The sequence below is a fragment of the Chenopodium album genome, chromosome 12, assembly GCF_948465745.1.
Source record: "Chenopodium album chromosome 12, dcCheAlbu1.1, whole genome shotgun sequence".
Lineage (NCBI taxonomy): Eukaryota > Viridiplantae > Streptophyta > Magnoliopsida > Caryophyllales > Amaranthaceae > Chenopodium > Chenopodium album.
The window spans coordinates 19,069,217-19,081,957 of record NC_137845.1 but is presented as its reverse complement, the minus strand read 5'-3'; the positions used below and the strand labels follow the sequence as shown (position 1 = coordinate 19,081,957).

At 35.7% G+C, this 12,741-nt stretch overlaps 1 protein-coding gene across 1 annotated transcript; it reads right to left on the bottom strand.

The window, feature by feature from the left end:
- Positions 1 to 3,269: 3,269 nt before the first annotated feature.
- On the bottom strand, positions 3,270 to 4,141 carry LOC145572192 (uncharacterized). Its single transcript, XM_081631200.1, has one exon. The coding sequence runs from the start codon at positions 4,060 to 4,062 to the stop codon at positions 3,484 to 3,486; it is 579 nt and encodes a 192-aa protein (XP_081487326.1). The 5' UTR covers positions 4,063 to 4,141; the 3' UTR covers positions 3,270 to 3,483.
- Positions 4,142 to 12,741: the final 8,600 nt, after the last annotated feature.

Sequence of the window (12,741 nt, the reverse complement as noted above, 5' to 3'; positions counted from 1 at the left end):
GTAATAAAGTAAATAGATTAACAACAATAATAATTAATTAAAAAAAAGATTAAAAATATATAAAGTAAAAAAAAAAATAAATAAAAAAAAAAAGCAGAAACCACCAGCGTACAGAACCTACACCACCGGCCGCGCCACCCACTCCTTCCCCCCCTTTGCTGCCCAGCCTACCCTTCCCCTCCCCTTCACCGCCCATAATACTCCCCAAACGCAGGCGATTTGCCTCCTTCGCCGGCCGACACATTAGCTCCCTTCCCCTGGCTAATTTTGTGGGGTTAGAGATAGTGTTTGGAGGACGGGTTAGAGGGTTGGGTTTTGTGGGCTTCGCCGATCGCGGTAAGGGGAAAGGGAGAGGAACGAGTCGCTAGCGGTGGTGGGGCTGATTTTCTGGGGTATCGTTGGCGTCGGTAGCGGTTTCGCGGTAAGGGGGAAGGGAGTCTTGGGTCGCCGGCAGGTTATAATACGTGGTTAGTGGTCGCCGGCAGATTCTGACGCAAATTTGGTGGTTGCCGGCATTCAAGATGGTGGTCGCCGATCTCCGGCAGCTAGAGGCGGTGGTCAGTGGTTGCGGCATGGCGAGGGCTGGTGAAGAGAGTGGCTGGAATTTATTTTTTTTTTAATTTCTAAAATTATTTTCTAATTTTCATAAATGATTTTTAACAATTTAGAAAATCATTTAAATGAATTTTGGTAAAAAAAATTAAAAGAGACCACTTTGATTATTTGTAGCCTAGAGTGTGCCATGTAATATAGCTTAAGGTGATCAAAGTTACAGGTAGTTGGGCGACAAGAAGCATACATACTAATGTACGGAACAGGTAAAGAATATGCAGAAGCTACTTTAGCTTTGATTTTATCTTTTTTGAAATAAAAGCTTTGATTTTATCCTTGTATACCTTCATGTCCAATGTTGCAGACAGCAAAATTTGAAAGTTCAGTCTAACAACACTATTAAGTCTGATAAGCCATAAAATTTCACATAGAACAAAACACGGATAGAATACGCACCGGATTTCTAACCCAGAACATAGCTTACTTTTTACATCAGATACTTGAACAAGCTATCCATACTTAATTTTAAGCAACATGTTATGCTCAAAGCCAACAAGAAAATTAGTAAGAGATTCTGATCATTACAAGATTGTTTGAAGCTCACCGTACATAGCTTACAGCTAATCAACTATGGAGAAAAATGAATGGAAGATAAGCATATCAACGGGCTAAAAAATTAGCAGTTGTTCCACGCTTACAGACAGAGTGTTCGAAGGAGTCTACCACATTCAACGACTCGAATTCAAGAAAATGACAGAATTTTTCAAAGGAATTCGTCAATAAAGAAACTGAATTTACAAGATAAGGTGGACTTTGACCACTGTATTCTTCAGAAAATTTTGCTAGAACTGGATCATTTCATGAGAAAATAGCACGAAATATAAGATATATAACATAGCTATCAGTACCTTTCTAGCAAGCTTCAGCTTTTTCACATATCTTCAATTCATCTTTGAAAGGAATGGAAGGTTAGGAACCAAGGCTTCAACAGGCACAAATGCCCGATATCTTTTAAATCAGTTTTAGATAGCTGTTTACACTTGAAACTTATAATTTGGTGGACAAGAGGCATACCCTTCGAAAACCCAAGTACAGCATAGTAGTACAACCTGAAATGTGCTTGTCAAAGGAAAAAGCTCAAGGTAATGGTATCAACTCTTCATGCCCACAGGCAGACAATAGTAACAAATGTAATTGCACAAATAGAGCAACCTCCCCATGTGCCCTCCCTCCTAAATGAACCCCGTTAATCATCAAAGGAAGCCACTTTACCCAAACATAACAAAAAATCAACAAGTGCCTTTTCTACACCACCTTTACTTAGACTCATTATTAACTTTCAAGCTATGCTATCTAACTCGCTAGTACTGAACCATCCTGTGGAACCCATTAAGTTTTAAAATCAAACCTAAAGAATACTTACTCTTGAAGATGAGAAGTCCATAGAGGCAAAAAAATTTAATCAAGTCATCTCAAGCCTTCAGGAGACACAGAATGCATGCACTGGTAACTAACAGAAATTGCAGTTATACAAAAGCACTACTGGTAGAAAATAGCCTATACAAATATTTTTAGTGACGATCTCATAGGCAACAAAATAACCCTAATTTCCCTTGGCCAGTAACTCAGGAAGTCCTCTAAATTCTTTTTATATTTCGCTTCCTTGAAATGTCATTACCTTGCAGGAACTGAATCATAGCTACCATCATGGCGCCAAAGACAATTCATGTTATTCAGTTAGTGGATGAAGGATGATATGTTGAGCATCACAATGAAAAGGAAATTAACTAGAAAGAATTAGGGCCTGTTTTGATTTACTGAACTGAGCTGAACTAAATTGTTTATGAGAGAATGAAATTAGGAACTGAACTTAAGCTGAAGAGAACAGGTCCTTAGAACCAATTTTTAACTCAAAACTATGAGAAGCAAATGCCCAAATTTCACATTGATTGCAATCCTTATTCAGAAGTATTTAAATACATAGTACATGTATGTATTAAGATTCTCCATGGTAATCAAGCTCAAAGCAGTAAACAATGTGTGTTAACACTCATTTCTTTTGATCAAACAAAATCTATGAAGATTGAAATAACAGCGAGATTAAAACAACAGGCCATAACTGTATGAAAATCATAAATCTGATCCAGCTAAAGCACGAAAGTGATGATCAGAGTTATTACCATCACATACCTGGTAAAAATTGTATGCTTCCCTCTCCTTGGAGTTTCCAGAGGAATCTACTGGAGTAGGCTAGGTCTTGCATCATCAAATGAAAAAGATATGGACACATTAGGTTCAATTCATCTAGCTTTAACTGCATATATTGATTATGATTCCCTTGATAATCATTATCCTTCATCGTCGTTCTGATGTTTATGTTTCAATTCAGTCTCCGAGTTCATACTGGAGTAGGCTAGGTCTTGCATCATCAAATGAAAAAGATATGGACACATTAGGTTCGATTCATCTAGCTTTAACTGCATATATTGATTATGATTCCCTTGATAATCATTTTCCTTCATCGTCGTTCTGATGTTTATGTTTCAATTCAGTCTCCGAGTTCATACCAATAATTATATTAGCTCCACACTAAAACCACTGAACTCGAAGCAAAGTAGAATATATAAACTCGAGATTGGTTCTTTCACTTCGATCCCCTAGTTCATTGAAACAATACAGCACCATAATCCTAATCAACAGCATTCACAACAACAATATAGCACAATTCCAAAAACAAATGAAAATCGAAACAAATTCAAACGCAAATTCTTGCAGAAAATCCAAACAAAATTTTCATTTCAATTCGAGATCTTCGATTTGAGTGCATATTTCTCCAACTACTTCAGATTAACAGTAAACGCAAACCAAATTCAATAACCAAAGTAAAAATTACACGAAAATCAACGAAAACTCAACCAATTAACAATTAAACTACTTTCTAAGAAGATCATCAGAAACGACCTTAAGCTGCTTGCGTTGCTTAGATTTAGCAATCTTCTTAAGAGTTTTAGGGTTTGTAATTTTCTGAAATTTAGTACCAGATTTCAAGATATTCTCTTCTTTCTTCTTCTCTCTCTCCTCTTTCTGCTTCCTCTTCGCAATCTTATGCTGCCGAATCTCTTCCTTCAACTCATCCTTCCTCTCTTTGTACGCCTTCTTCAACTCTTTGTCTCTCTTCTTCTGCTCCAACGACACCGGCTTCCGACTAACCGCCATTGCCGACGACCGATGCTTCCTCGGCTGCTTCCAGTTCCTACCGGAAACTCTACCGGCGATAACTCCGTCGTACGTCGGCCGACCAAAAACTGGCTTGTTTGGATCGTCAGCGGATGAAATTGCGGCTCGTTTTGCTGGTGGATTCACGATTGGATTGTCGTTGTCGCTGTCGACCTCCATTGATGCATCAAATTGAGCTGTTCCAGAGGCGACAGATTGAGCTTCGCGCTTTCGTTTGGCGGTTTTGCCGCCGAAACCTTCGTCCAAGCATCGGAAATCGATTGTGCACGCCATTGATGAGGGAGCTTGGGGATTGATTGATGAAGAGAGGTTTGGAGAGAATTTGGTGCCGCTAAAACCCTAAATAGTGGTTTAGGGTTTCAGAAAGTTGGAGAATGCTTATGGCTGGGGTATTTATATGGATCAGCATCAGCCTCTTATCGTAGCTAAAGAACCAATTGCACATATGACCATCTTATTGTCTTAACTCTTAAAAGACCGGTCTTAACTATCTAGGAGTAAAAAATAAGAAAATTTGCTATCCAAAAAAGGGTGTAGCTTGATGTGTCGGAGTCGCGTAGCCGAGAGATGCAACATAATATGTTGACCGGTTTTCTATTAGATATATATGTCTTGCTTGAAAGCTCGATAAAAAATCCAAGATAGCCTTGACATCCGCCATAAGAAATTGAAGTTTCCATGGACAGCTGAAATGACCCTGCAAAATATTAATAACAGTTAGGTTATCGCATTCAATAAAAAATTTAGAAATATTAAACTCCCTAGCAAGAAGGAGTCTATTTTGAAGGGCAACAGCTTCTACAAGGAAGGTCAGACAGGAGCCTAAATTATAAGTTCGACTGGTCACGTGATTACCTAGGTGATCCTGAATTACAACACCTGTAGTAGCAAAATTCTGAGTAGCAGAACCATCAAAATTAAGTATACAAAAGCCAAGCAGGAAAGGAGACCACGAGACAACTGGGAAAGGGGTAGGCGGGGGAGGCTGAGAGGGTGGCGTAACAGGCAAGTGTATGGCATCAAGAAGGGAGCGAGACTCCCATTCCTTAAACATAGAGAAAGCTCAGATGAATATATTTAATGACTTAGAGTGGTGTATAACATTTATCATTTAACTAAATGGTTTAACGTAAAATGAAGCATTTAATTAAATAAGACGGATTAATATTCATATTTTTTCCAACGTGAAATTAACATGACTCAATCCACTTAAGGAGAAAAAAATTATGGCATAGATGATAGTAATTTGCACTAGGGGAGAGTAAAAAATTAGGGTACCTTGATCCAGAACCGGAACCTATTAGGAACCGCAGGGTCCGGAACCAAAACCTGTACAAAAGATTCCGGTTCCGGGTAGCAAAATGGAGAACCTGTTGCAACCTGTTCAGGTTCTCAATTTTTTGGAAGCGAAACCTGTAGAGTACCATGTAACCTGATAAAAGTATCACTTAAGCTCAAATTACACACTAATTCTAAGCAATATATTTTAAATAATAAATATCAAAATTACCATTAGAAATAAATGTATTAAATTTGCTCAACAATTACTATTTACTTGTTTCATTTGCGAGTTATAAACATTATAAATTAGTCACCATATAGTTTTTGTAAAAAGTTATGTAACAAGTTTTTAATTATATTGCAAGACAGGGTACCCTGAATCGGAATCGAAACCTGTAGGTTCCGGTTCCGAATTTCCAGGAACCTGTTCAACAAATTCCGGTTCTGATCCCCAATTTAAGGAAACTGTTGCAACAGCTTCCAGTTCCGATTCCTAATTTAAGGAACATCAGGTTTTGGTTCAAGAATTTTAACAAGGTACGTTGGTATGCTCACCCTTAATTTGCATAGGGCGATCATATTTTTACTTAACATGACCACGCAACACGAACCAAGCACAAAAAAGTGGATCAGTGTCAACGGTTGTCGACAACCTTAATTTGGGTCAATATGTCATGTTTAATTAAAAAAATGGAACAAGTTTAATGTTCAGGTTCTCTAACTTGTTTGCTTTTAAACACAATAAGAGCACGACATGACACGGCATATTTGTCAGCTCTAGTCTTTACCAAATAAGACACTAGGGCCCTGTTCTTTTGAGTTTCTAGGCAGAGCACAGAACAGTAGGAATCAGCATAGCAGAGTTGAGCTAAGCAGATTTCAGCATTGTAGAGCAGATTTTAGCAGAGAAAAGCAAAGCATGACAGGGTAGAGCAGATTTTAGCATCATTGTTATTATTATTACTACTACTATTATTATCGCATTATTATTATTATTATTATTATTATTACTATTACTATTATTATTATTACTATTATTATTACAATTATTAATTATTATTATTAAATATTAATTATTATTGTTATTATCTTTAAATATTAGTTCTTATTATCAAATATTAATTATTACTTTGTATTATTATTATTAAATGTTTATTATTATTATTATTATTATTATTATTATTAAATGTGAAACATTAATTATTATATATTATTATTAAATATTAATTCATATTTATTATTATTAAATACTAATTATTGTTATTATTATTATTATTATTATTAAATATTAATTATTATTATTATTATTATCATTAAATATTAGTTATTAATATTAAAAATTAATTACTATTATTATTATAATTATTTCAGTTCCTATTTTAGATACTGAAGGTTTTTCATTTGAAATTAAAGACAAATGTTGTTTTATTTCAAGGGAAAATATGGTATATGCTAGTACTAAATTGGTTAATGGTTTATATGTATTAGATTATACAACCCATGTCTACAACATAGATCATAAAAAGCAAAGACGGATGGTTCAAACCCAACTTACCTATGACATTGTAGGGTAGGTCATATTAACCAAACACGCATCCAGAAATTACATAAGGATGGACTCCTTTCTTCATTTGATTATGAATCATTTGAAAAATGTGAGTCATGCTTGCTAGGTAAAATGACCAAGTCACCCTTTTCGGGAATAGGTGAAAGAGCTAGTGATCTTTTGGGACTCATACATACAGATGTGTGTGGACCAATGAGTTCAAAAGCTAGGGGTGGATTTAGTTACTTCATTACTTTCACTGGTAATTTAAGTAGATTTGGTTACATTTACTTAATGAAGCAAAAGTCGGAAGCCTTTGAAAAGTTCAAGGAATTCCAGAATGAAGTACAAAATCAACTTGAGAAAATGATTAAAGCATTAAGATTCGATCGTGGTGGTGAATATCTAACCCAAGAATTTGATGAACATCTGATTAACTATGGAATACTTTCACAATTAACTCCTCCAGGGACGCCACTGTAGAATGTTGTGTCAGAAAGGAGGAATAGGACCTTGCTAGATATGGTTCGGTCCATGATGAGCTTTACTGATCTTCACATATCGTTCTGGGGATATGCACTGGAAGCAGCTGCTAAAATAATGAACAGAAGCCCGTCCAAAGCGGTGGAAAAGACTCCATATGAGATGTGGAATGGAAGAGCTCCAAATTTGTCTTTTCTTAAGATTTGGGGATGTGAAGCCTATGTAAAACGTTTACAAGGCGATAAACTAGGCCCTAAATCAGACAAATGTCTCTTTGTGGGTTACCTCAAAGAAACAAGAGGGTATTACTTCTACAATCACGAAGATAACAAAGTGTTTGTTGCTCACGATGGTGTCTTTCTAAAAAAGGAATTCCTCTCTATAAAGCCAAGTGGGAGTAAAGTGGTTCTCGAAGAAATTCGAGACTAACAACAAATGGATGTGGATAACACCACATTAGAGGCGAGGGCGCATGAGTCAACTAATTCGACAAATCATGTGTCGGAGCAAGCTAATTCGACTAGCGAGACTCCTATCGTCCCACTTGAATCTAATTCTTGCGAAAATCTTCAAAGCGTCAGAGAGAATATATCTGTTGTTGCTCCTACCCCACGTAGGTCTGCCAGAATAAAAAACAAACAGTTTGTCCAGGCTTTGTTAACTAAGGATTCTGAAATCTTCTTATTGGAGAATGAGAAACTGTCAACCTACAAGCAAGCTTTAGCGAGCCCCAACTCAGTAAATGGCTTGAGGCCATGAAGTCCGAAATGGAATTGATGTTTGAAAATGTTGTGTGGACCCTAGTAGACTTGCCTGATGGGGTAAACCCTATTGGTTGTAAATGAGTCTACAAGATTAAAACAGACAAGGATGGAAATGCCTACATCCACAAAGCAAGACTGGTTGCAAAAGGATACAGACAGATTCATGGTATTGACTATGATGAAACCTTTTCCCCAGTAGCTATGCTTAAGTCCATTCGAATTCTTCTAGCAATTGCTGCATTTTTCAACTATGAAATCTTGCAGATGGATGTTAAAACTGCCTTCTTGAATGGGTTCTTTACGGAGGAAGTGTATATGACACAACCTGAGGGTTTTGAAGAACCAAAAAATCCTAGAAAAGTATGCAAGCTTCAAAATTCCATCTATGGATTGAAGCAAGCATCGAGGAGTTGGAATCTTCGTTTTGATGAGGCAATCAAACAGTTTGATTTTCTCAAAAGCGAAGAGGAACCTTGTGTATACAAGAAGTTTAGTAGGAGCAGCGTGTTTTCTTAGTCTTGTATTTAGATGACATACTACTCATAGGGAATAACATACCAATGCTTGAGTCAGTCAAGGAATGGTTAAAGAGTTGTTTCTCCATGAAAGACTTGGGTGACGCCGATTACATTTTGGGAATCAAGATCCATCGAGACAAATCTCGAAGGATGATTGGACTAAGTCAAGAGACTTATATTGATAAGGTTCTTGACAGGTTCGAGATGAAGAACTCTAAGAGAGGGTTTCTCCCCATGTCCCATGGCATTACGCTCAGTAAATCTTAGTGCCCTCAAACGCCAGATGAGATGAGACGCATGGCTAGTATACCTTATGTTTCTGCGGTAGGGTCAATTATGTATGCCATGATTTGTACAAGGCCGGATGTTTCATATGCTCTTAGCATGTGTAGCAGATTTCAGGCAAATCCAGGTGAAGCACACTGGACAGCTGCCAAGAACATCCTTAAGTACTTGAGAAGGACTAAAGGAATGTTTCTAGTATATGCCGGCGAAGATGAGTTGGCTGTCAAGGGCTATATAGATGCGAGTTTCCAAACAGATAGAGATGACTTCAAATCCCAATTAGGGTACATTATTTTCTATCTGAATGGAGGAGCAGTGAGCTGGAAGAGTTCGAAGTAAAGCATCGTCGTAGACTCTACAACAGAATCAGAATATTTGGCTGCAGTTGAAGCAGCAAAGGCTACAGTTTGGATTAAGAAATTCCTCACGGAGATGGACATTGTACCAAGTGCTCAGAAAGAAATTGAATTGTATTGTGACAACAATGGCACCATTGCTCAATCAAAGGAGCCAAGGTCGCACTTCAAATCCAAACATGTAGAGAAAAAATATTACCTCTTTAGAGAGATCGTTGGCAGAGGTGATGTCAAGATTTGCAAAGTTCATACGGATGAGAATATCGCTGATCCTCTTACTAAACCCTTTCCATTGCCTAAGCATGAGACTTATGCTAATGCAACTAGATTGAGGCTGATGATGTAATTTAAGTTGTATTTGTTTTGTAAAAACTTAATACATAAGTAATACATTCATTTGCAGAATTATGTTTAATCAGAAATTTATCATTTCTCTTATTTAATAATGGTTTTAATATTAAATAAAATGTCCAAAATAATTATGAATTGATGGGCTTATCGGGTTGATGACCTGGTAAATGAAACCCCACAGGTGAATAAAATCCATATATATTATTTAAGTTCCTAGTTCAAAATCATTAAGCTGGACATGAGTGGAACATGGTTTCCATTTAATGATTGATTTAACTGTGGTACATTCAAACATCTACCCGTAACTGGAGATTATAAAGGGTGTTTCCTGGTTACTTCAAAAGTTGAGTGGGAGTTTTGTCTTCACGAGATTGGATTGAGTCTACCTATTTAATAGAAATGTGTCTTGGCCCCTTGAAGAGGGAGAATTCAGAAAATGCATGGCCATGCTTAAATGGATTACACTGTAATCATTTGTTTTGTAATTCTAACTCAGATTTCAAGAAAAGATTTGTAGATTAATATGATCTCGACATGTGATGCAATCATATTATCAAATCGACGCACATTGACTTAAGGAATTCGAACATTACACACTTGTCTCAGACAAGTGGGAGATTGAAGGAATTATGTCTTCGATAAGTGCAATTACTAGATATATTGTGGATCACTATTATGGAGATAATAATATAAGTTCGCTCTTTTGGGTCGTCATTGTCTGTTGCTAGATATGATAAATGATCTTTGGGCTAATCAAATAATCTAAAGCCCATTAGAATGGACCCTATTAGGTCGTACAACAAGAGTATTGGGTTAAACAAGTTAGAGGCCCCTCATGAGATTATGACAAATCATAAAGAGTGTTGGGCTATAGTAGTTTGATTAAGATTAGGAGTTTGGGCTTAACATGGACTCTTATTTAGAGATGTTATCTATAAATAAGATCCATAACTTAGATGAATTAACAATTGTAACTCAAGCAACCAAGTCCCAAAAACCCTAATTCTCTCTCTCTCACTCACGGCTCTCTCTCTCTCTCTCCTCCCTCGTCTGTACGGCCGGCCACCTTTGGTGGCTCGTGTGGTGGTTTGTGGTTAGTTTGTTGTTTTCTCTACTCCGTAAAAGATAAATTGAATGGTTCAATTGCAAATAACTAGCATTAGTGGAGATTTAATCCGTGCTCATGGACCAAGTAGAGGAATCACGTTTGGGGTTCTTTGTCTCCCGTTTGTTCTTGCTCGATTGCTAGTGGATTCACGCTTCAAAGGTATTATTAATTGTTCTTTATGTGTTATGCATTGATCTTGGTGTTTAGATGCTTATGAATATGATTCATGCAATTCCTCTTATAGTATCCAAAGTCCTACACATAGCTGAACCTAGGGGTGTTCGTTTGATTTTCGGTTTGGATTTATTCTAAATCCAATCCAATTTAATCTAAAATACTATTCAATTATCAAATTTCCAATCCAATCTAATCCAAATTTTTCTCCCAATCCAATCCGAATTAAAATTCAGTTATTTGGATCCGATAAGAAAATCCAAATTATAAAACATTATTTTTTAGCGTCTTATACAATTATAAAAATAAAGCTTCAAAATTAATACAAGTCTTCAAAATCATGATTAAAATAAATAGTTCAACATTATCAAGTCATTAATTAATTAATACAAAGTCTACCTTATTTATTTTATGAAGTAGTAAGCATTTGATGAGCTAAACTTCAAAAAACAAAGAAATCCATATTTATACAAGCTTTATTTTACAATTCGGTTTTCGGTTTGGATTATTGGATCCAATTAGGGTCATCTATTTGATCCAATCCAATTTCCATAAAACCTCAATCCGATCCGACTTAAAGTTCGAATCCAATCGGAATTGATAATTTAGTTTGGATATGATTGGATTTCGGTTTTAATGCGAATTTTGGACACCCCTAACTGAAGCTTTACTCCATTGTTGATCAGTGTAATCTGCTTCATTAGTGACATTTTCTGAAGGTTTGTTTTCCTTCCTTCTTCCACACCAAACTTATCCTATAATAAAACTTTGGGGTTAATCATTCCCTTTTTCTCTCTATTTTTTTCATTATGAATTTCTTTGAATATTTATGTATAAACATAAATTGTTGGGGTGATGGTACAATAAAGGTAAAGAACACAATCAGCGGAGGAGAAAGAAAATGGTATTGTTGATGAGTTTCACTAGAGAGAAAGAGATAATAAAAAAGTGATGGGAAGTGGAGGAAGAAAAAGGAGCAAAGAAGATGAAAGTGGGTGGGAAGAGGAGGAGGAGGAGGAAGAAAGAACAAACAAAGTGAACTAACTGTACACATCAATCTTTTTAGTTTTTATCACAATAAGCAAAAATAAACAATAAAAAAATACATCACACATTTCTCTATGTTTTCAGATACAAAACGCCATTAGAGAAAATCCATATGTTTCTCAACATGAGAAACTAAGGCTCCCTCATTATTTTATACTTACACTTAGGATATGTATATATAACTAATATTAGTTTAACATTTGTATGAAGCTACAAGGATATTGCGCTATAAGTCGATAGCTGATAGGCTAAAGTCGTATCACCTAATCAAAAGAATAACCTAAAACCACTAACTAATAATAGATAGAGAAGTACGGTTGAATTCACAAGGAAACAATGTTCTTCTATTCCTAATTAATTATTATAATCTAAATTATCAAGTAACCAAATTATTATTAAGGGAATTAAACTAAGGAGAATAATTAGAAGAAATCAATAATAAAAAGCCTGGGTCACATGTTCACCAATAATTAATACTCTGGGATAAAACATAATAATCAACAATTAATATTGCACACATAACATGATTAACAGGCTCTCACAATTTATTAACCAACATAGATCTAACAGGCTCTCGCAATTTACAGATCTAAGTTCTTATTGAAAATAGTCTTTAATATCAAATTAACATCTACTCGATTCAGCAATTCAATATTGCTATACTTTTACAATCAAATCACATCTGCTCGATTCATAATCCAATTGTAAAGAATTAAAACAATTCAATAAGAAATTATCATGCAATATCAATAATCAACAATAACAAATTCATCCCTTCATATTAATTATGGATCCCAAAAACCCTAGAATTAAACTACTCACACATAATTAAATCTAAACTAAACAAAGCAATAAAAGAAAGCATGATTAAGATCAAAGCAAGAAAATAAACAATAAAGAGAGAAGAAAGAATACCGAAAGAAGGAAGATTGAAATTGCACTAAAAAGGTAAGATCTTGAGTTTAACAATAAACACCAACTAAAAATCTATCTAGAGTTTGAGTAATGAGAAAAGAGAATAATCAAACCGTATCTAAGA

Bases quoted from the DNA above. Each gene is read 5' to 3' on its own strand.
- LOC145572192 (XM_081631200.1), bottom strand. From the start codon at position 4,062: ATGGCGTGCACAATCGATTTCCGATGCTTGGACGAAGGTTTCGGCGGC.